Source organism: Mesoplodon mirus, assembly GCF_964341445.2.
Source record: "Mesoplodon mirus genome assembly, chromosome: 7".
Taxonomy (NCBI): Eukaryota; Metazoa; Chordata; class Mammalia; order Artiodactyla; family Ziphiidae; genus Mesoplodon; species Mesoplodon mirus.
This window is the reverse complement of record NC_138983.1, coordinates 102,156,115-102,180,791: the sequence shown is the minus strand read 5'-3', so window position 1 is coordinate 102,180,791 and position 24,677 is coordinate 102,156,115. Positions and strand designations below refer to the sequence as shown.

At 45.4% G+C, this 24,677-nt stretch overlaps 1 protein-coding gene and 1 pseudogene across 2 annotated transcripts in view; both read left to right on the top strand.

Moving 5' to 3' along the window:
* The first annotated feature begins 1,761 nt into the window (after positions 1–1,761).
* Positions 1,762–7,855, top strand: LOC309808103 (NUT family member 2F-like). Its single transcript, XM_082628103.1, has 6 exons — positions 1,762–2,480; positions 3,438–3,566; positions 4,607–4,919; positions 5,056–5,520; positions 5,933–6,049; positions 6,566–7,855. Exons 1-6 carry the CDS (start codon positions 1,795–1,797, stop codon positions 7,355–7,357), a joined length of 2,502 nt encoding a protein of 833 aa, XP_082484229.1. The 5' UTR covers positions 1,762–1,794; the 3' UTR covers positions 7,358–7,855.
* Positions 7,856–8,588: 733 nt separating this feature from the next.
* LOC309808102 (ferritin heavy chain-like) overlaps positions 8,589–24,677 on the top strand; it is a 112,132-nt pseudogene continuing 96,043 nt past the window's right edge. The window contains exon 1 of the transcript in view: positions 8,589–8,681. The product of the transcript in view is annotated as a ferritin heavy chain-like (transcript). The remainder of the gene's footprint in view (positions 8,682–24,677) is intronic.

Below are 24,677 nucleotides of genomic sequence, written 5' to 3'. Positions count from 1 at the left end.
GCCCTGGGGAGGAGGGGTCGTTGCAGGTGGATCAAGAGGAATTGCCCTGGCTATGGAGAAAGGATGGCAGCAGACAGTCTGATTCTTTCTAGAAGGGAGACAAGCCACTTTGAAACGTGTGTGTAAGGATGTGTGTGATGTCCTGGTGGTGACACAGGGAGGGTCATGAGGAAAGCCTAGAGCTGTATTGTGTTCCTGAGGCACCTGAAGCTTGCCTCACCATATCTTTCAAAGGGATTTGAACAGGAGCATAGTGTATCTCAGGGGGCCGTGGGGAGAGATGGTCTTGGTGAGAAAACTATTCAGTGGGGCTGTGTGTGGCCACACCTGCAGTGAAGTGTCCTCTCCGAGAGCTAGGCAGGGGGTTACTCTAACTGCCGCAGCCCACACCTCGTCCACTCCTCCCAGCCCAGAGCTCACTTGTCAGTTCAGGTAACTGTTGCCTTGGATTCAACAGGGGATGGGCAACCGTTACGTGTAACTGCAGCCAAGAGAGGGCTCAGGTTCCTGAGTTGCTCTGAATTGTTCTTCCTTTTGTGGAATGGCAGTACTTCAGACCTACTTCATCTTGTCCCGTATCTCATGGTGGACCCTCAGGCTGCCTTGAGAGGAAGAATTTGTTCCTATTTCATGTCACTCCTTCATGGACAGGGAACAGATGTGGAGTGGGGTTGTTTCGGGTGGAATGTCTATGAAGGCTGCTTCCTCTTTTAAAGGGGGAAGGAGTGTAGCCCAGGATTAGGAAGATGATCTTCTGTGTTACTATTAAACGTCCTATGACATCTGTTCCGGTTAGTTAGGTGCACCGTGGTGTGTACCTTGTTCTCCTGAACAGGGATGTGTTTCAGACAACTTGATCACCATGGCATCTGGCTTATGCCTGCATCTCAGATTGTCTCTCCGTTATTGGGAGCTGGAAGGGGAAGGACCACAGGCAGTCTATACTCCCACGACCAATGTAACATGACAATTCCCTGGCCCTTGTTTAATCCTCTGCAGCCATCACTGGCTGTGAAATGACAGAATCTAAGGGACACGCGCCTACTTCTCAGACCACGCCAAGCCCCTAGGAACAGAACTCCTGACTGATGACAGTGACTCTGGGCACTGGGGAAGGGGTGGCAGGACCTGGCCCATGTTACGTATCTGCTGTGGGTTGTTTGGAGATGCAGGTCCTTTCTGGGCCAGTGTCATGGGTTTGTATCAGGATTCCATTAGAGATATTTTCCAGCGTTTTGTTTTGTTTTGTGAGGCTAGGAAAGAAAGAGGGGATTTATACTGAGCATCACGAAAAGGAGGACTGAGGAGGAGGTGGGGCCCTAATATTTTACACAGTGCCTGTCCACAAAGGGCCTTTGGGGGCCTAGAACTTACCTTGCAGAAGGCCCCTACCTGCTAGTACGCCGGCTGAGGGCCATTTCTCACAGAGCGGATGTCCACACAGCTCCAGGTCTTGGGAGACAGCCTGTGAGGCTTAGGTGCCAGGGTGTGCCTTAGGGAGGCTCTCCAAGTGAGTGCTTGCTGAGGCAGTTTCTTCTCGGCAGGCAGGGGTCAGGGAGCTTGGTGGATGGGCGTGGGGTCACGAGTGGAATAATTCTCAACTGGAGGTCAGGGCATGAAAATCACTTGAAGACAGTTGCACGCTGCAGTTTCCCTTGTCCAAGAGTCTCTCATCTGTGGAGATTTACACTCTGAGGCCGCAGAAAGCCTCAGTCCCACTTGCCCATTCTCCTCCTCCATTCACTCCTCTCCTTTGCCTCAACAGCATCTGCACTGCTGGGAACGGATGTCACCATGAACCCCGGTGCCTCCTTGTCTACTTTCACGGCAGTGTCCTTTCCTCCACCCGTTCCTGGCGCCCAGCACTGGCCACCCTGGGAGCAGCACCTGCCACCTCTCATCGCCCCCGCATTCCCTCCCGGCAGCAGCCTGCGGCTGCCAGCTTTCCCCAGGATGCCTTTGGTGGCTAATGGTGGCTGTGGCCCCGGTGCCCCTGGGGCTTGCAACTTCACTGTACAAGTCAGGTCACAAGGGAGGCCAGTGCAGGCCCCCCAGACTCAGACCTTTATCGTTCCTCAGGGCCCCCTCAACTGGAGCGCTCCAGGGGCCCTCAGCGGGAGTGCTGCATGTCCTGCACCCATATTCTTAGCGACCCCTGCGATGGAGACCATTGTGACTGCTCCAGCTGTTGGAGTTACTCAGGCTGGCAAGGGAGGCTGGACCCCAGGCTTTCCTCCTCAAGCTCCACCACCAGCTGCCCAGATGGCCCCTAACATTCGCCCAGTGAACTCTGGGCCATGGCCACATGGCACTTCCAGGGAGGGCAGCCTGGACACCAACCAGCCCTATGCCTCGCAGGAGGACTGCTCTAACCACCAGAGCGTGTACAGTAACTTCCGACGGTGGCAGCGCCTCAAGCCACTGGCCCGGAGACACCTTCCCCAGAGGCCTGATGCAGAAGCTCTTTCCTGCTTTCTCATGTGAGTGAACGCTCAGGGGGTCATGAGCTTATCGGAGCTCTTAGATAAAGAGGAACTGGGGATGGACTCGCAGGTTAGCTTTCTAGGGATACTGGAAGCAAGGTGTGAGGGCGATGTCCACGCCATGAGAAGGCACACTGTCGGTCATACGGGCGAGCCTGCCGGTCCATGACATCATGACTGAAATGTGCCTTATCTCAACTGACCCCACCCCCCTGTGAGTCTAGCCAGCTTGCTCTTCCATGATTCTCCTGGTAATACGGCCTGAAGACTTGCAGTCAGAGAGGGTCGTGGTGTAAGTTGAGGAGCCAAGGAGTGGATGCCACACTCTCCTGTGCTGCCGTCTCCTTTCATACAGCACTTGAGTGTACGTGGCCGGGGGAGGTCACTTCGTAGAAGGGGGAGGAGCGCGGGGCCCAGGAGAGCGCTTCATGCACGCCTCGACTTTGTTGATGTGGAGAATTCCACTAGGAACAGGGTGATGGTAGAGCTCTCCTAAGGGCATGGGCTCTCTCCCACTAGAGTTGTGAGCCTGGCAGGCATTTCCATCCTAAACCTGCGGTCCCTCGTAAAAAGGGGACAATCACACTTCATTCAGAGCACCGTGCAGAAGACTCCTTGGGCTAATCTATGAAGTGTCAGCAGATTGCCTGGCACATGCCACGCCTCATTGATGATGGTGATTTTTATTATGAAGAGGCAGCCTTGAAGAGGAAAAGAGCTCCCCAAGGCACAGTGTCCCAGCTCTAGCCTGGGAGTGGATGGTCATCCTCGAGTGAGTGTGAGGTGGTGACAGCCGTAGCCGGGAAGGCTTGTCTCTGCTCTCCCAGACACCTGCCTCTCACTCTCCTGTTGCTCAGTCATGCTGCGTTGAGTGATGTGTGGTCCACATTGGTGGGTGGGGTCAGGCAGGTGGGGGCTGGGCTGGGCACAGAGACTGACCCCGAGTGCTTACAGCCCAGCGCTTCGATCCCTGGCCCGCCTGAAGCCCACCATGACACTGGAGGAGGGACTGTGCAGGGCCGTGCAGGAATGGCAGCACATTAGCAACTCTGACCGGATGATCTACTACGAGATGGCGCAAAAGTGAGTCAGCGTCCTGGGCCCAGGGGCTGCGTGGAGGGTGAGGCGAGTGGGTGAGGGCAGGGTCTGGCCGTGGGGGTGCTCATCAGAGAGGACAAAGGAGAAGGGCTGTCGCTCGGAACGGGGGGCCCGCAGCCCAGAGGCCCTACAGTCCTCCAGAAACCCCTCCCTCACCTTGACAGTTTGGGTCTTCTGTCCTTCCTCCACCACGAGCTCTGCCCTCCCCTGAGTTTGACCTACCCTTGCCCTCACATGAAGGTCTCAGGACGGGGCAGGGTGAAGCTGTGAGTCCGGTAGGGGTCCAACTCCGGCCATATGGGCTGGGCCGGGGAAAGAGCTCCACCAGCCAGCCTGCTGCTTCCTTAGTGGTGGCTGGCTGGCGGCCACTGACATCGATTTGGGACCCCCTCTCCTCACAAAAAGTGGCCTGAGTGGGTACCCTGGCATCCCTCAAGAGGCTGGGGAAGCCAGCTGTCATCAGCCCAAGGGTCTCTGGCCCTTCCAGTGTTTGCTCCACGGTAATCCCCTTGGTTTAAGAAACAAAACCAACCAAACAAGCACCTCTCAGAGGAAAGGAAGGCCTGTCCTCTAAGCTCAGCATCCACATCGTCCAGCCTCTCCTGAGCCCTGTCTCCAGGTCTACGTTCCAGAACTCTCAGGCCCAACCCAGGGTCCTGGATTTGGGCAAGGACCCCTGTGGGGAACACATGCCTGTTCCAGCCTCCGGCTGTCAGCCCTTCATGTGGCTCTGGATGGGGGGCATGAGGAGGGTGCCCCCTGGGTCAGCCACGTGTCCCGTTGACCTGGTTCAGTGCAGCGACCTGGCTCTATGCTGTTGAATGCTCTCCAGTGCTGGTGAGGCAGGAAGGGTCCCAGATCTTGTATCAGTTCCAGGAGCAGCTCTCTGCTGTGGACAGCACCTCACAGGGCCTTGACAGCCCCAAGGCACATCCTCTCCCAATCCCTCATTCTTGGCTGCCTTTGTTGGGCTCCAGAACCCAGGCCATTTTCTCAGGGTGGCCTGTGCCTCCGTCACCCCCCAGGTTCACGGAATTTGAGGCAGAGGAGGAGATGCAGGTTCAGCAGTTGCAGTGGATGCAGTGCGCGCAGGGCCTGCCTCCTCCAGCCCCACCGAAGCTGGATCCTCGGGGGCCCCCAGCCCTGAAAGTGGGCCTTCAGCCAGCCACCCAGGTTCCCACTGGAGTTGAACGCACAGGTAAGGGCCCAGGGTTGGCCACTGTTCCCATGTGGATCATCTTCCTTCAAGACAGGGGCATTGGTCTTTCAAGCAAAACAGCCACCGAGGCGGGGGGTGGGGGGGTGGGGTCTCAGATGCCCTTTGTCACTACGGGGTATTGACTTGGTCAATTTTGTAACTTCTCTCACGCCTCCCTGTCAAAGGACTGCACACAAAGTCTGCCTAAGAAGTGGGCTTGATGGGGACACCCCTGGAAAATTGGAGGTTCCCCACTTCCTTACATGTGACTCTTAGATGCCCCCTTACCTCCCCCCTCCAACTGTGCATGAAGCTTCAGGTGGTCCTGACCCCCCCACACCCACATCAATGTCCCCCAACAATGCCCTCATCAGCGTGCGCTCGGTGGTCAGGAGGTGGACCGGGAGCCCCTCACCTTCCTCCCCTTCCTCCTGCTCTGCCTCAGCCTGTGCTCCCAGGATGTCCGGCCCCAGCGCCCAGCCCTCCCGCCCGAAGCCACACAGGTCCCAGCGACCCCCGGAGCCCAAGGCACCCGAGGAGATTCCACCTGAGGCTGTGAGGGAGTATGTGGACATCATGGAGGCGCTGGTGGGGCCCGTCCACTCAGCCACAGGCGACTCAGATGCAGAATGGGGAGAGGACGGAAATGAGCTGCAGCAGGAAGAGGACGGCACCTACTCGGACCCTGATCTCTTAAGCTACATTGACAAGCTGTGTTCCCAGGAGGACTTTGTCACCAAAGTAGGCTAGGCCTGGAGACTGGGGTCTGCAAGATGCCAGGGCATGGAACTCTCAGCACCCAAGATCTGGGTTCTGCTCAGGCCGTTGGGACTTAAGCTCAGCTCCTTGTTCCTGAGCCTGGTGTTAGGGGAGGTTTACGCAGATATTTGTGTGTATATGTTTGTGTCTATCTGTGTGTATGCCTTTGTGTCTGTGTTTGTGCCTCTGTATATGTGCTCTTTTGTGTGTGACTGTGTATGTGCATGTTTGCATGTGTGTGTGTGTGTGTGTGTGTGTGTGCGTGCACGCTGACCATCCCCGCCTTGTGCAGGAGAGTGGGGTGGGTCTCTGCTTTTCACTTTCCCTCCTGGCCTTCTTGTCTCACAGGCCACTCCTGGCCAAGGATGCTCACAGCCTCTTCTTTCTGTTCTAGGTGGAGGCAGTCATTCACCCTGGATTCCTGGCAGATTTGCTTTCCCCAGACCCACAGCTGGATCTCTTGGCCCTAGAGAAGGAGCTGGAGCAGGAGGAAGGGCTCACCCCCGAAGAAGTGAGTCAGGGGAGGGAGAGGGACACTCAGGGAGCCAGGGGACCCCACGGGAGGGGGACCCCAGGTGATCCAGGGGACAGGGGAACCCAGATGACCCAGGGGAGCCAGAGGAGGGAGGGATCCCCGGTAGAACAGGGGACACACGGGACACCCAGGAAGACCAGGGCACGGAGGGACCCCAGTGAACAGGGGAGAGGTAGGGCCCCAGAACAGGAGGGCCACATAGCGCTGTCCATCCCTCCCCTGCCTGGGACGCCTGGCATGGGGAAGGGCCCGTTCTGGGGTGGGTGCAGTGCAGGGTGAAAGGAAGGAAAGGATAGGGAGCCGGGAGGGGAGGGAAGGTCACAAAGCTGGGAATCAGTTGCAGGAGGATGGCAGGCTGCCAGTGTCTGTATTTGGATTCGAGTCCTGGGGTCGCCCGTCCCCTCCTCCCCCCCAGGGCCATTGTCCCACTGCCCAGTGCTCCTCTCTCACACGTGTGTGTGGAGCCGTCACTGTCCTCCTCCCTCCTACCAGCTGGTGCAGAAACGACTCCTGGCCTTGAAAGAGGACGACGGTGTGCGGGCAGCCCCGAGTCACAGTGCATCCGAAATGGCCTCAAGTCCTTCTGAGTCCGACGCCGGCCAAGGTGCCCAGAGGCACGACCAAGACCCCCATCTAGGGGTCAGTGATGAAGCCTGCCCACCAGAGATTGATTCTGAGGCTCTTCATAGGCTCATCCAAACAGACACTGCCCTGTGCAGGCCCAAAGTCTTTGTTCCCTCTGGAGGACATCAGGAGTTCTCTATATTCCGGCCCGTACGGCTCTCCCCTCCCCAGGGTCAAAGGCGCACTGGCCCTCTACTGAGATCCAGGGATGCGTCTGTTCTCAGAAAGGCCTCTCCTCTTCAGGAGGCCCGAGTGCCCGGGGACGGGTCCAGTGAGAACGAGGAGGTGCTCCAAAGCGTCTTCATCGTAGACTCTCAGCATATACTGGTGCCTTTCGGGATGTCCCTCAGTCCTGCGCATGTCTCAGCCCTGGCTTCCTCTGGAGGTTGGGGGGCCCAGAGTGCTCCCCAGTCCCCCTCCTCTCAGAGAAGAGGCCTCAGCCCAGCTCCACCAGCTGCTCCCAAGTCGAGGAAGCGGGCTCTGTGTGGACGCCCAGCCGCTGCTGAGAAGCTGCCCATCCCCGGGGCTGGCCTCGGCGTCTCTGGGAGGCCAGCCTTGGCTCTGGGGCTGGCTCGCCCCTCACAGCTGAGAAAGAGAAAGCGTGACCCGTTTGACACAAAGAAGCGTGGGAAGAGGAGGAAGAAGCACTGCAGCCAGTAGGGAACAGCTGGGCCGGCCCTCCAGGGCGAGGCCCCAGGGCAGCCCCCTGGGGAGCCTAGGGGCTCCTCCTCCTCCCAGTGCTGATCCTGGATGATGTGGGGGGAAGGGAGGGGGGCAGGACCACCAGGGTGGGGAGGGGGAGCGGGATTGTGGGGGGTTAGGGAGGTGGGGGAGGTGGGTGTGGTCAGGTGTGGGTCGGAGGAGGACCTTTGGAGTGATGTATGTAAACTGTGAACAAAGATCGTTTTCGTGGGAAATGCTCTCAGGCCACTGTCATCTTGTTGGTGTTGAGCTGCTCCACAGAGAGCGATCCTGAGAGGAAGGAAGGATGAGGGAGGTCACAGGAGCTCTGGGTCTACAGGTGGCCACACCTTTCCTCCACATAGACAAGGACTCCTCAGGCTGCCCCTGGGAACGCACAGCTCTCACTTTCCCCAGGGACCCCCTCATCAGCCCCTTCTCTAACGCCTGCTTGGCTAGGGCCCTTCTGGGGCATCTGTACCGTCTTCTGCATCCCTGGACCTTCGGGGGAGGCAGAGCTGCTCTTGTGCCTTTCAGCCCTCTGGACACTCAGCAGTTTCTAGGATGGAGCCTGGAGATGGCCCTTGTCATTATGGAGCTTCTCTCTGCTTTCCTGAAGCGGCCAGACGACGGCGCTGGGATGACCCTCCGCTCATCTAGGGTTTCCTGTGTGGGTGGCCTGACCAGAGACGAAAAGTCTTGGCCATGGGGACAGGACTGTCTGCCTCATCGTAGCGGGAGCATCCTCTAGTTCCACTGGGATTATTGCAATGTGGAGAGTGGTGGAGGCAGCTACCTCTTAATCCCAATGAGGATGCAACAAGGGGAATGGGTGTGGGGAAATTCATGGGGCACCCGTTAAAGGTGTGTATAAGGGAAAGGACAGTTGGGCCCCTTTGTGGAACTTGTGGGATTTCTGTGCAGCAGCATCTCGTTCAACTGAGGGAGGAGGACCCATCTGGCTGTGGCTGTGGGGACTGGCGTTAGGGGCCTACGGGTCCGCAAAGACACCCCAGAACTACTGTCCCTTCCCTTTCCACCCATGGCTGGACACGTGTGTGTACTGGTATCAACACTGGTTTGTATCCCCATAGAAAACAGATCCTCCTAACAAACTATGACCATGTTTCACAAGAACAGCTTGCTCACAGGGGCAGCAGGGGGTGGGAGAGGTGTCTGTGGCCCCAGATCTGAGTGGGAGCTGGGATCCATGCCGAGGAGTGTGGAGGCCTCAGTCACCGTCCTGTGGGTGCCGGCAGAGGCTTCGAATCATCAGAGCAGGGGAAATGACCCCCTCATTAGAGTGAGACGAGCAAACAATGAGGGGCAGGGAGTAGACCCCTGCTGTCTCCCGGAAGTGCCTCCCCTCCCAGTCTGCTTAGCCTCTGTCACAGCCTGTGCTGGCCCACCTCTGAAGCCCCTTCCTCCTAAAGCACTGAGATGCTCTGATCTTTTATGGACCTGCCCTAGGCCTCACCCCCCTTCCCTGCTGGCCAAAGGCTCTTCTCCTGCTTCTGAGTTCTGATTCCTTCCCCAGGACCCAGGCAGGTGTTAGGACAACAGAGACTCCCTGAACACGACCCCTACACCACCAGTATGCAAAACTGGGGCCGCAGGCTTCCACAGGTGGCCTGACTCTCTGCTGGACCCTGCAAAGAGCGTGGAGAAGAAAGGGGCTCATGTCTCTCCACCTCCACAGAATCCGCAGGTCAGCCTCACAGGTCCCCCTCTGTCCAGGTGGGCAGCACGTATGTGCTCCCAGCCCTCCTTGACCCTTTGTGAAAGAAAGTTTTTGCAGCTTAGTAGTCTGATATTAGGCAAGGTGTCTCAGGGCTTGTTCCTTTTGAAGCCCTACAGGAGAATCTGTTTCCTTTCCCTTTCTGTCTTCTAGAGGCTGCCTGCATTCCTTGGAATTAGTCCCTTCTTCCATCTTCAAAGTGCATCACTTTAATCTCTGCTTCCCTCATCACATGGTCTCTCCAACTCTGACTCTCCCTGTGTCCCTCCTATACAGCTCTTTGTGTTTATATATAGCCCACCCAGAAAATTTAGGATAATCTCTTCATCTCAAGATTTTTTACTTAGTCACAGCTGCAAAGTCCATTTTTCCATACAAGGTGACGTTCACATATTGTCATAGGAGGGGTTAAACACGGACGTTTTTGGGGAACCATAATTTACCCTACTAGAAGAAATCCACAAGAATACCTACCATCAGAATCCACATGAGTAATAGACTATGACCAAGTGGAATTTATTCCAGGGATGCAAGCCTTGTTCAATGGTAAAAAATCATCAATGTAATCTACCATATTGAGTCTAAAGAAGAAACACATACTGTCACACCAATTAATACAGAACAGGCATTTAACGAGATTCAATACCCATTCATATTAAAAATGCTCAGAAAACTAGGAATAGAAGGTCACTACCTCAACCTAATAAAGAACATCTACAAAAAACCTACTTCTAACATCACATGAAATGGTGAAAGAATGAATGCTTTTCCCTGAGTTCAAAAACAAGGTTAGAATGTCCACTCTTATCTTAGTTTTCAACTTAGTACTTTAGATTCTAGTTAGTGTAGTACAGCAAGAAAAGGAAAAAAGAGGCATACATATTAGAAAAGAAGAAATATAACTGTCATTCTTTACAGATGACATAATTGTCTACATAGAAAATTCCAAGGAATGTATAAGTAGACTCATAATAAATTATAATAACTTGCTTTAGCAGGATCTCAGAATATAAAATCAATACATAAACATTAATACACAACATTGATCATATTTCCATATACTAGTAACAAACTGAACGATTGAAAACCAAAATTTAAAACATTGTAAATAGGTTCCAGTTCAAGATGGCAACATAGGAAGATCCTGAACCCACCTCCTCCCACAAACACACCAAAGCTACAGCTACATATGGAAAAATTTCCTCTGAAGAAAACTAAAAGATGGTGGAGCAACCCCTTCACATCAGGAAAACCAGAGGGAAACCACATCAAAACAGGTCGGAAAGGCTGAGACACAATTTTGCCATAAACCCCATCCTTGGTGTGGAGACACACAATTAGGAAGAAACTCAAAACCTGGAGCTTCTTCCTGAGAGGTGAAGGGTATGGACCCCACATTGGGCACTCCAAATTTTAAGGCTGGCACCTGAGAGATAGACCCTCAAAACATCTGACTTTGAAGACCAACAAGGCACATCCCATGAGACCCACAGGGCTGTGGTGAACTGAGGAACAGCTCTTAAAGGGCCTGTGCATAGACTCACCTGTCCCAGGGCCAAGTGTAGAAGCAGCCCTTTGAAAAGCACTCTGACTTTGGTGAAAGAGACTCACTTCCCAATTTTAAAGCATTAATCTGAGGAACAGGGGCCTGCTGGAATACTCCCCAGGGACAGAGGCTGGCGGGTGCCATCTTCCTGCTCTCTCTCTGCCTTGATAAAACTGAAAGGTGCCATCTTTTTTCCCCTTTTTCCTTTCCTGCAGGTGACAACTTTGTGCTCCAGCCAGCTGGCTCCTTCTTCCCTGCTCTTCCTCTGTCTTGCTATATATATATATTTTTTTTCTTCTTCTTTTTCTTTTCCCTCTTTCCCTTTATTCAAATGGTGTCATCTTTGCACTCTTCCCACCGCCTCACTCAGCCAGTAAGCATCATCTTCACACTTTCCTTCTGATGTGCTCCAGAGAGCCAGAATCTCCAAGACAGGAGATCCCAGTTTTGTGGCCTCCACTCAGGGGATGCTCCTTGATCACCTGGCTCTGGAGGCCAGGAGGGATTTCTTTTCTGGGTCCCATGGGACTGTAACAATTGGAGAGACAGTTCTTGGCAGGATACCACCCCCAGGATGTACCACTACCCATCTGACTGAGACACAGCCCCAGCCTTTACATGAAAAAGGCCTATTTGCTAGTAGGGACAAGACTTAAGAGCAGGCTTCAGGTTCAGCACACATCTAGAGGCTACGGATGTGCTCTCGGGGAAGGTAGGCTGGGGGTGCCATCTCTCCACCCTCACTCTGCCTTACTACAGTTCACTGGTATCTCCCAGAATGGAGCTTGTACACTTATCTGAAGCACTGTTTTCTTGTGACTGCTCCCCAGGGAACACCTTCAGATTGCTTGCTTCTGGGGCGCAGCAGGGCTTCCGCTTGCAATCTCACAAGACTAAATATATTTGCATTCTTTAAAAGCTGTTACCAAGTTTTCTGGCTTCCTATCAACCTGAATCTAGGTGCTGCCTGAGATCCTCCACTTTGGGTTGCTCATTTGTCTTGGCACACCCTCAACTGCTGGGATGGTGTGCCAGGTCTATTAAAAATAAACTGCTTAGACAATCACAAAGGTTTGAGAGGCAACCAAGAGTAGACAGGGTTAAATGACAAGGTTCATCTGTCACACAGCTCTTCAAGACTGGGAGATGTGGCTATTTCACTTAATGCATAGAAACCAACACAGAGAGCAAAATGAAGAAAGAGAGGACTATACTCCAAAAAAAGAACAAAATAAAACCTCAGGAAAAAATCTTAATGAAATGAACATAAGTAATTTACTTGATAAAGAGTTCAAAGTTATGGTCATAAAAATGCTCACTGAACTCAGAAGGGAAATGGATGAAAACAGTGAGAACTTCAATGAAGAAATAGAAGATATAAGAAAGTTCCAAATAGAAGTCACAGAACTGGAGAATGCAATAACTGAACTTAGAAATACAGTAGATGAAGCACAAGAAAGAATAGGTGAACTCAAAGACAGGTCAGAGGAACTCATCCAATCAGAGAATAAGGAAGAAAAAAGAATGAAAATAATGAATATAGCTTAAGGGATTTATGGCACATCAAATGGAATAACATTCACCTTATAGGAACTCCAGAAGGAGAAGAGAAAAGGGGGCAGAAAACATTTGTAGAAATAATATCTGAAAACTTTTCCTAACCTTGGGAAAGAAACAGACATCCAGATACAGGAAGCCCAGAGAGCTCCAAAGCAGATCAACCTAAAGAGATCCATACCAAGAAATACTAAAATTAAAATGTCAACGTTAAAGATAACAAGGGAATCTTAAAATCACCAAGAGAAATACAACTTTTTATATAACTTGTTATATGCAACTGGTTATACAACTTGTTATATAACTACATCAACCGAAAAAGCTTCTACACAGAAAAATAAACAATCAACAAAATGAAAGGGCAAGCTACAGAATGGGAGAAAATATTTGCAAATCATGTACGTGATAAGGTGTTAATATCCAAAATATATAAGGAACTCATACAGTGGCTATATCTATATCTATATCTATATATAGATATATAGATATAGATAGATATAGATTTTCAAACAATTCAATTAAAACTTGGGCAGAAGAACTGAATAAAAAATTTTCCAATGAAGACATCCAGATCACCAACAGGTTCATGAAAAGATGCTCTACATCACTAATCACCGGGGAAATGCAAATCAAAACTACAACGAGATATCACCTCAAAGAGACTAAGAGGTAACAAATGTTGACAAGCATGCAGAAAAGGAAACCCTTGTGCACTGTTGGTGGGAATGTAAATTGGTACAGCCGCTATGGTAAACAATATGGAGTCTCCTCAAAAAATTAAAAAGAAAACTACCATACATTAGCAATCCTGCTTTGGGTATATATATATCCAAAGGAAATGAAATCACTATTTCAAAGAGATATCTGCACTCGCACGTTCATTGCAGCATTATTCACAATTGCCGAGAGATGGAAACAACCAAAGTGTCCATACATGGATAAATGGATATAGAAGATATGGTAGGTACATAGATGGAATATTATTCAGCCATGAAAAAGAAGAAAATCCTGCCACTTGCAACAACATTTATGGATCCTTGGGGCATTATGATGAGTGAAATAAGTCAAAGAGAGAAAAATAAATACTGTATGATGTAACTAAATTGTAGACTCTAAAACAGCCAAACCCAGAGAAACAGAGAATAGAATGGTTGTTGCTAGGGGTTGGGGTTGGGGGAAATGGGGAGATGTTGACCAAAGGGTAAAATATCCAGTTAGCACATGAATTTCTGGGAATCTAATCTACAGCATGGTGATTGCAGTTAACAGAACTGTATTATATACTTGAAAGTTGCTAAGAGAGACCTTAAATGTTCTCACCAAAAAAAAAAAACGGTATTTATGCGAGGTAACGGAGGTGTGTTAACTAGCTCCGCTGTGGTAATCATTTCACAACATGTAACATACCAACAGGTTGTATACTTTAAACTTACACAATGCTATATGTCAATTACATCTCAATAAATTTAGAAAAAATACAGAAAACAGACTGTTGCATAACGTTCAAGCAAAAGTATTAGTTTGGGACTGCTTTTTCTTGAATTTAGTCATTGTTCCTTCTTGAATCTGTTTTGTATCACATGATAGCAGACTCATACAGGCAGCTTACTTCTGATCAGGTGCAGCCAAAAAGAAGCAACTGATGGTATATGGAAGTTTAGGGATAAGCTATGAGATTTCTCCCTTTCTTCCTCTACTTTGTGAAGATTCTCCAGCAGCAACTGTGTAACTTACACGGTTCCAACTCCAATGAGACAGAACTGGTATGGTCTGACATTGATGATCATTTAACCTGGCCCTGGACACCTTTACAACCCTCTCCTTAACTTTGCCTTTCCAGCATAGGGGTACAAGTAAATTCCTATTCCTACTAATCACTCCATTATCTAGGTGGCCCTTCTTTACTTCTCAGAAGTTTCATCACTGGTGTTCTTAATACCCTGTATTAAATTTATTTGCAAAGACTTGAAACAATTTCTATTTTATTTGTTATGGGCAAATACAGTATAATAAAATTTCCAAATATTAAAAAAATTAGAAGACACATGAAATCTCAAAATGGGGAAATGTTAGCCACGTTTAGGAAGAAAATGTACTAATATTATTGGAGGAGAGAATTCAGGAATTGGAAGATAACACTAATGAGTTTGGAAGGTATAAGACTGTGGAGAAGTTTGAATGGTGGGCTTCATGCCACAGGAAATAGGGAGTGATTCAAAGTTCTATAAAGATTGTGCTCACTTCAGCAGCACATATACAAAGTTTTATAAGATTAATCTGAAAGTGGTAGGCAGTTTGGAGTATGCGATGGAGTGATGTCAAAGAAAAATTGCACCAGATGGTTAAACAGGCAAGGAGTACTTTACTCAAGATGATTCTGTAATAGGGGAGAGAGACTGAACTCCGTTCTGCTGAAACAAAAGGCATGGAAGTTTTTAGATGCCAGGATGAGCTGTAGGAAAAATAGTAGAGGATGATGGGGAAGAGGTTGGTCAATATAATTAGACCATCTCTGTTTGCTTTGGCTCTTATCAAAGTTAGGCTCCTATACTCCCCACAGAGACTGGGAAGTAGGGGCAATACCTTTCTTGAAGGTTATATTTCAAAGAGCTGACTCTTAGGTCCTTGAGAAAGACATTTCTGGGTTGGAAAATTATCAAGTGACTAGGAGAAAATTTACATCTCAAAGGGGCAGAGAAAGAATTTATAATTTCAAGTTTCTTAAAGTAAATGTTTTCAGAAAAGGGAGGTTAGGGGCCTATGGTAAAGAAAAATCCTGTCTGAAGTTTAGCCAAACGGAGGGACACATTAAGGCCATCTTGATCAGTAGTTAAAATTAGCATTACCTTCAGGAAGGTTATTTTATAAAGAAAAGCAATGCTTTAGGAACTTTCTCAGAAGAATCAAAAGTAAGTGTCTGCTAGTTAGATACAGGTCAGGAATAATGAGAAAGGGCAGTTACAAAGTAAACTCAACTAATGTTCTCTGTGTTGTAGCTTTAATAAAGATGAAATAAGTAGAAAAAAAATAATCCATTGGTACACGGTGAGAGCCAATTGGATAGATTGCCCAATTAGAAATACTTCTTTATTTTCTAGTCATTATCAGTCAAGGATTAACAAACCTACTTTTATTAGATATACTTCTGTCTAGGGATTGAGAAATATCAATTATTTAAACTTAATCACTACTTTATTTCTGTGAGATTTTTAAAAATATACTTTGGGGAAAAGTAATGGAAGAGTGATATAGCACTAAAACATTGAAGTGAATGACATAATAAGATCCTATCTTTCTCAATTTAAGGAGAAAAAAAGGGAGGGCAAAAGAAATGGGCAGAAAGTAAGTTTACCTACCAGTCATTGTGTCAAGTGTTTTCATATATTTATCTAATTTAATACTCACAAAACAATGACACATAAGGAAGATATTTATCCCATTCCATAGATGAAACTCTATTTACAAAGTAATATATCAACCATTTGTAGAGCTGACCCTTGAATTTAAGGCCTTACGTCTGTGGAAATGCAAGAGCCAAACCCTGCTAATACAAGGTGCTTAGATGAGGTAGACTTTAGTGAGCAGGAAAATCAGAGCATGCGTGAACTGATGACAAGTTTTTCTGATCTAGTAGCTTTGTGAGATTTGTCTAGATTCAAAGGCCCTTGCTCTACTAAACCATCAAATTAGAGGTGGTCTCCTTCTGAAACAACCAATATTTGCAGAGCTATTCAGACTTTGGGTCATGGTATTTTTTCAAGGATTAACTATTATCACTGGCTTTTCAAATTTTAACTTTAGAAAGTCCTTGCTTTTGTTGGAAGCAATGTTAAATTTTGATGCAGTTGTTTGCAGGGATGAAACTTGGTCGCCCTCTGGAGGCTATTCTCAGGTCCGACTAGCATACCTTAATTTTGAGAAAGAAGTCAGGTCTTAACAATTTAACAACTCATTTTAAATGTGTGGAACTTATGTATATACATTATACTTTTTTAGAAGTTACAAAACATTGAGTTCAAAATGCTCAAAATATTTTAAAATGCTGAATTAAACGATTTATGGCATAGCATGTTTTGAATTCCTGTTCTCCCTTTGGAAATGGAGATGGTCATCATTCTCCTTTTATCATGCAATATCTATACTGGGACTAAAACCGTTATTTTTTCCTCCCCTATTATAGGAACACATGGGCAATTAGTTCTATAAAATGAATAATAAAACATATGACACAATACTATACACTCAATTACTACCAAGATCTTTCATTTTAAGTTTAAAAAAAAATCTCTAAATTTCCAATTAAAAAAATTTTTTTTCTTTCTCTCAGAGATAAAACATCAGAGCTTACAAGAACCCTTAAAAACAGAATGCCTCAAAGGATAAAAATGTTTTGCTCCCTAGTTCATTCTTGTTCAGTTTTCTTGTAGAAGGTGTATTATACCAGTTAGTGTAAATTATACAAGCAAAGTTCTTGCCATATATTGGTGACAGCTTTTCTACATAAAGTAAGCAGTTAAGGGGCTTCCCTGGTGGCGCAGTGGTTAAGAATCCACCTGCCAATGCAGGGGACACGGGTTCCAGCCCTGGTTCCCGAAGATCCCACATGCCGCGGAGCAACTAAGCCCATGTGCTGCAACTACTGAGCCTGCGCTCTAGAGTCCGTGTGCCACAACTATTGAGCCTGCGCTCTAGAGCCCATGCGCCACAACTACTGAAGCCCGCGCACCTAGAGCCCATGCTCCGCAACGAGAAGCCACCGTGATGAGAAGCCCGCACACTGCAACAAAGAGTAGCCCCCACTCTCCGCAACTAGAGAAAGCTCACGTGCAGCAACGAAGACCCAACACAGAGCCAAAAATAATAAATAAATACATTTTTTTAAAAAAGTAAGCAGTTATGAGCTGCTATAAACCTACTGTTTCTTTACTTGATTTAAATGAATTTAATTCTTTAAATAACTGAGCAAGTAGAGAATTTAGACTCAGCCATTATTAGAGGTACCTTATACAACCAAAGTGGTATAAAAACCCTGTAACATGAAAGTGTTGTGAAGGTCCTTCTGGTCTTCTGAGACCGGGACACCTGTACCTTTATGTCCCATTTATAAATGTTCCTCTATAATGTTTGGGATGCTGAAATATTTGATGAGATAGATACCTCATGCTTATTACATGCCTTCCCTATATCTCTCTCAACTACATCCCTCTAATGAGTTGGTGCAGCTCCAAGGCTCTATCCAGTAACAAGGTAGTGTCAGGCAGTGCTTGTTGTACTCACTGGCTTTTAATCCTCCAACTGCCTTGTAATCTCCTCCTTCACACCTTGATGCTTAGAAATGGCATATTTCCTGAGGAAGAGGTTTCTAGGGAGTCCTGTATACTTGCTTGAAATGGGGACAGGAGGATGGAGGAACAGAAGGGAAGATATACGGAAGATGAACGGATTTTTTTTAATATAAATTTTTCTGCCATAAAAACTATAGGTACCAAGCAAAGCAATCAGGGAAATTTATATTCATGCATTAATTTACCACTTACAACGATGAGTAGATAGAGGACATTAGATAGATTAAGGAAGTATCTAGGAGGTAAAATGGATAAGATTGATAATGGATAGGATATAGTGGCTGATGCGAGAGGTTGAACTCAAGGATTATTGTTAGGTGCCTGGTTTATACAACTGGGTGAATGGTGTCACTATACACTAAGACAAATGAAAATGAAGGAGGAGAGATTAGGCAGTTTAGGGAGACCGTGAGTATTTAGCTTTATGTATATTTTAAATGAACAGATTTAGATGTTAAATAGGCAACTGGATTTACAGAATTCAGATTAGAGGTCTCAGGTACACAAATGTCCAAACTTTATGGAGTTGGTAACTGAAGCTGTGTGTTTCTGTGAAATCATATTATGAGTTCCAGAGTGAGAGGACATAATGGCCTAAAACTGAATTTTGAAGAATTTCAACATTTAATGTCTGAGGAGAAGGATACGTACCTGCAAAGAAGATAGAGAATGAACTGCCGCAGAGATGAGAAGAAAACCAGAGGAGTTTTTGGGTCAAGGAAAATCAAGTCTCAAAGACAGAAGCAAATCCTACTTACAGGTCAAGTAACTAGGAGATAAAATTTTCACGTCGCATCCATGGATTTGGAAATAGCTTATGAAGTACCTTTTTATTGGAGTAATAAAAGATGGATTCTATTGGGAGTGGGTTGAAGCATGAGAAGGAAGTCATAAAGTGAAGATATCAAATATAGAGAAACATTTTTAAACAGCTTTATGGAGGTACAACTGATGCACAAAAAATGGCACATGCTTAATGTATACTATTTGATGAGTTTGGACATATGCATAAACCCATGAGACAATTAACACAATCAAGGTAATAGACATATCTGTCCCCTCCAAAAGCTTCCTTGTGTCCCATTTTTTCTGTGTGTGGTAAGAACACTTAACATGAAATTGACCCTCTTAACTAATTTTAAGTGGTTAACACTATTGTTAACTATAGACACTATTTGTACAGCAGATTTCTCGAATTTATTCATCTTGTATAACTGAAAATTCATACCTGTTGAACAACAGCTCCCCATTTCTCCCTTTCCCCAGCCCCTGGCAACCAACATTCTATTCTCTGCTTCCATGAGTCTGATTATTTTAGATACCTCATATAAATGGAATTATGCAGTATTTGTCCTTCTGTGACTGGCTTATTTACTTAGCGTATTGTCCTCCAGGTTCATCCCCGTTGCCACAATGGTAGAACCCCCTTCTTCTTTTAAAGTTGAAAATATTCCATTGTAAATATATACTACATGCTTTGAACCATTCATCTGTTGATGAACATTTTGGGAAAAGCTTCTTGACACTGATCTTGGCAATGATTTATTGGCTATGACACCAAAAGCACAGACCACAGAAGCAAAAATAGACAAGTAGAACTACATCAAAATAAAAAGCTCCTGCACAGCAAAGGAAACAACCAACAGAATGGAAAGGTAACCAATGGAATGGGAGAAAATATTTGCAAATCATATATCTGGTAAGGGGTAAATATCCAAAATTTATAAGGAATTCCCACAACTAAGTAGCAAATAAACCAAATAACTCCATCAAGAAATGGGCAAAGAACTTGAATATACATTTTCCAAAGAACACATATGAATGGCCAAAATGTATATGAAAAGGTACTCAGCATCACTCATCATCAGGGCAATGCAAATCAAAAGCACGAAGAGATATCACCTCACACCTGTTAGGATGCTTAGTTTCAAAAATATAAAGGTAACAAGTACTGGGGAGAATATGGAGAAATTGGATCTCTTGTACACTGTTGGTGGGAATACAAAATGGTATAGAGTCACTATGGAAAACAGTATGGAGGCTTCTCGAAAAATTAAAAACAGAACTATCATATGATTTAGCAATCCCACTTCTGAATGGATATATGTATATATATATATATATATATATGTATATATATGTGTGCGTGTGTGTGTATATACATATGTATAAGAGAACTGAAATCAGGATCTCAAAAAGATTGCACTCTCATGTTCACTGAAGCATTATTCACAATTGCCAAGATATAGAAAAACATTTTCAAGAATTATTTTAAAAACTGTGCCTTTGAAGAAGAGATAGTGTGGTAATTAGTAACAGAAGTCAGGTGGAGAAAGGTGAGTTTGGTTTTGCTTTTCTTTTTTGCTTTACTCTTCTTTATTATTTTTCCCAATTTGGAAGATTTTAGAATGTTTAAAAAAGATAGTGGAAAAGATCCAGATTAGAGAAGGTATTGAACAAAATAAGGATCCTTAGAGAGTGCAAGGTGATGCAATCCAAATCAGGAGTAAGGGAATTGGGTTTAGTAGGAATAGAGCTTCTATTCTGTTAAATTACCAAAGGAGATAAAGATGGCAGCAGATGTAGTAACTCTATTATGTTAATTAACAGGAAAGTTCTCCTCATGTTTTTTCTTTTCTTTTCTGTGAATTAAAAGAGATTATCTCCTGATATTATAGCAAATGGTGGGGACATGCCATTTAAGAATAGTGCAATAGCTGAATCACTTTGTTATACAGCAGAAACTAACACAACATTGTAATGCAATTATACTCCAATAAAGATTAAAAAAAAAAGAATAGTGCAGAAAGAGAGAACAAAGTGTAAAGAGTGGGAAATGATGGGTCCAGATTAATGTAGCAGAATTAAAGGGCAATATTAAAGGACCTTTTAGGTTAGTGATCATGAATTTATAAAGCAAACAATCTAAACTATTATACACTTTACTTGGGAAGACTTTGAAAGCTGGAGATCAAGAAAAGAGAAAGTAATGGTTTGGGTTGATCCAGCATAATTAAAAGACACTGGAACAGGGGTAGGGACAAACACACTATTAGATAATGGACATTGGAATGTAAGAGAGTAAGGGGAGATACAAAAGCAGTATGAGGAGAAAGCAAGGGAGTAAACAGACTTGCGTCAAAGTACTATCATAGTGGTGGGGTATTTGAACAAGTGAACTGGAATGTGAGAAGTTATTGTAAAGGGATGGCATATTTGTGTGAATAATTTTGAAAGACTATTTCTCTTTTTCCAGCTCTGATTTTTATTTTAGAGGACTGACTCCTGAAAACTCGGTTTCCCAGGATTCACTGACAACTAGCTTCCAAGTAATTTTGAGTAAAGGAAGGACTGGTGAGTTTGGAGGAAGGGGATAGGGGAGAACCCAGAATGCCCTCTTTCTTTGAGTTGTACATACAACTGAGGCTTCGTCTCCCTCATGCGTCCAATTCCTGCTCAAGGGCTTCTCCCTCCATGTTCCCAGCACCCACCAGCAGTCTCTACATTCATTCCAGTTCTGCTTAGGGGATTCAGTCTTTCCAAACTCTAGGTTGCCTTCCTATTTCATTGGACTCCAGCTTTTATAACTTTTGAAACAAGCTCCTTTTATTAAAATCTACTTTCTAAACTTCCTGAAGCAGATTTCCTGTCCTGCATGAGTAATCCCAGGAAAAAGATGCTCAAGATGGGACTCTGGAATAAGGTTTTGAGCTTGAATGTAGTAGTGACTCCATTGCCAATGCAAAGACAAGTGCTTCTTCCGAGTAGTGGAAGCAATAAATAAATTACCGACAATATTTGCTTTGAACATATTGCCAGTTGAAGACAATACTTTTACATCTCAAGCGGCAGCTGATTTTGTCTATTACAGCAGTAATACCTACAAGCACCACGGGGACCATTAGCTGCTTCTTATAGCACCAGAGCTTACAAAATGAAAATGTTTACACTTAATGTTAAAAGGTGTTAGGTGTTTAAACTCTCAGATCGAGGCATGGGAAGACACAGAGAGCCACACTGAGGGCCTTAAAATTTTCTCATGTCTTAGAGCCACACAGCAGACATGGCTGAGGATCAAGTTTCAAATCTCAAAGTGTGGGTTGCAGAATTAAAATGCAAGTTCAACGTACATTTGTGCTAAGCCTCACAGATTAATATCAGGACATTGATCAGGAAGAGTTGGGTATTAAGATAAGGATATATTGAGTATTTAGGATAAGTGCAGGTAGGCAGACTCAGATTAATATGAAAATTTTTAACCCAAATCTTCCTGTGGTTTCCTCGCCAAAGGAAGCCACCCTTCTTCCTCCCCATTTGAGGAAACTAACCTTCCCTTACTTAACATATCTCTAAAGACCTCATCTAAATAGGTTAGTTTTCAAGGAAATTTCTACTTTTCTCAAGACCCACCCACATCAGCACTTACTGCATCCTAATAACTACAGTCAGATTCCACCAGGCCCCAGTAGGCAAGTATAATGTCCACCCTGGTAGGAGTCAGCATCTACATCAAAAGAAATGCTATAACCTGCTAACATGTATCAGCAGAAACCTGTAGAATGTGTGTGTGGCATATGTTTTTTTGGGGTTTTTTTGTTTGTTTTTTCGCGGTACGTGGGCCTCTCACTGTTGTGGCCTCTCCCGTTGTGGAGCACAGGCTCCGGACGCACAGGCTCAGTGGCCATGGCTCACGGGCCCAGCCGCTCCGCGGCATGTGGGATCCTCCTGGACTGGGGCACGAATCCGTGTCCCCTGCATTGGCAGGTGGACTCTCAACCACTGTGCCACCAGGGAAGCCCTGGCATATATTTTATAAGTGTTAGACTGAGAAAGATCGAATATAAAGTTGCAAGGGATTGAATTCATTATAAAGACGTTACCTGAGATTCAAAGTATTAGCTCTAGCTGATGGAATTGGCTCTAATCGTTGGCTTGTTTGGCTGACTGAAACATAGATTCAATAGTCAGCAACATTCAAAAAGGGCAAGATGCCATAATTTATCTGACAGAATGTAGACAAAGGAATCCATGTACTTAAAATGAGAATGTTGGAGTGGATTAATTATGTAAAACCCACTCAACTATCCCATAGTTATGCCCCCACAGAGGTCACCGATAACATTCTTCTTCAAGACATTAAGACATTCTTTGATGAGAGAAATACAAGCATCCTTTTAAACCTCTGTGGCATCTGTCTTCTGTGGGCTAAAGATGACAATGCGGGATAGCACCAATGAAATGGCCCCGGTGCTTTTTAACAGGAACATTGGGTTACAAAGTAGCAGAGGTTAAGTGGTAGCATTTAATATGAGAAACAAGGTGAGTGCAATTATCATAAAGGTCAGCAGGGCAGAATGGCAGTATTTTGACCCAAAGTGACTTCCAGCAGTAACAGATTAATCACATTTACACTGGGAATTACATTTGAGCAGGCTTGAACTGTATAAATGAAAATAAAATTCAAGCACAATGAGCAGAAACCTGCATTGATTTTCCAGGAATGAAAATTACAGCCTCGCCCAGACCTAAACCAGAGATCAGGTGGCTACAATAGCTTCAGGAACTTTGCTGCAACACTGTCAAAAGGATAGAGTGTGATTATTTTTTTCCTCCAGGTCTACCTCAAAGGGGTTTACAATTTTCCAGGGGGAATGTTTAGAAAGAAAAGTGGAAAACTCAGAATTTTTCAGAGATTATTAAGATAAATTTACACACCTGAGGTTCCAAAACATCACTGTGGTCTTCAGGTCATAATAGGGCTTATGGAAGCCATGTGATAATTGGAATTTTGACACAAGTTCACCTCACTAGAAATCTTGTGCAGTGACCTACACTATATTTCCCCATATCTGAATGTATTTTTGGAGTACACATACTTGGAAAATGACAGAACTCTCAACCAAGGTCAGTGCTATTAAGAACGGCTACTGCCTGACATCCATTAGGATAGCTATTATTAAAACAATAATAAATAACAAGTATTCGCATGGATGTGTAGAAATCTGAACCCTTCTACATTGCAGTTCCTCAAAAAATTAAACAGAACTACCATACGATCTAGCTATTCTACTTCAGAGTATATATCCAAAGGAATTAAAAGCAGGGACTTGAACAGATGTTTGTAATTTCACGTTCTTAGCAGCATTATTCACAATAGCCAAAAGATGGAAACAACCTAAATGTCCATCAACAGAGGAATGGATAAACAAAATGTAGTATATACATACAATGGAATATTAATGACCCTTCAAAGGTAAAAAATTCTGACACACACTACGATACGGATGAACTTTGAAGACATTATGCTAAATGAAATAAGCCAGAACCGAAAACACAAATACTGTGATTCCAGTCATATGAGGTACTAGAGTAGTCAAATTTATATAGACAGATAATAGAATGCTGATTGCCAGGGTCTGGGTGCAGTGATGAATGGAGAGGTGTTGTTTAATGGGTACAGAGTTTCAGTTTGGGAAGATGAAAAAAGTCCTGGAGATGAATGGTAATGATGGTTGCACAACAACGTGAATGTACTTAATGCCACTAAATGGTACACCTAAACATGGTTAAGATGGTCACTTTTATGTCATGCATATTTTGCCACAACTGGAAAAAAATACATAGGAAGGGCCAAGTGGAAGCTCCTGGAACTGTCCCTACATGAAAACGATACCAAAAAATAGCAATAGCACATATCTGGGGAATTGGCAGAGACTAAAATAACCATGCAGATGGGAATCTCCATCACCTGCCCCATTTAAATAATCTGTTTGGCCTGTAAAAAAGGCAAATAAGTCATGGACAATGATTGTTGATTATCATAAGGTAATGAGGTACTAATTCTAATCAAAGCTGCTGGATTTTATGGGCCTTTTTTTCCTGGAACAAATCAAAACATCTCTAACTCCTGATATACAGCTATTGATCTGGCGAATAGTTGTCTCCACATCAAACAGCAAAGGTAATGGAGCAGTTCACTTCTATCTGACAGAGACAGAAGTACACTCAAACTTTGTCTTACTTGAGTGCTATGCCAAGTCTCCTGATGTCTATAATATTATAGTCCATAGGGAGATTAGTCATCTGGATATCACCAAAGCATTATGATAGTCC

Bases quoted from the DNA above. Each gene is read 5' to 3' on its own strand.
- LOC309808103 (XM_082628103.1), top strand. From the start codon at position 1,795: ATGAACCCCGGTGCCTCCTTGTCTACTTTCACGGCAGTGTCCTTTCCT. The intron at 2,481-3,437 runs GTGAGTGAACGC...GAGTGCTTACAG, and splicing joins GCTCTTTCCTGCTTTCTCAT to CCCAGCGCTTCGATCCCTGG. The intron at 4,920-5,055 runs TGACTTGGTCAA...TGTGACTCTTAG, and splicing joins CCTTTGTCACTACGGGGTAT to ATGCCCCCTTACCTCCCCCC.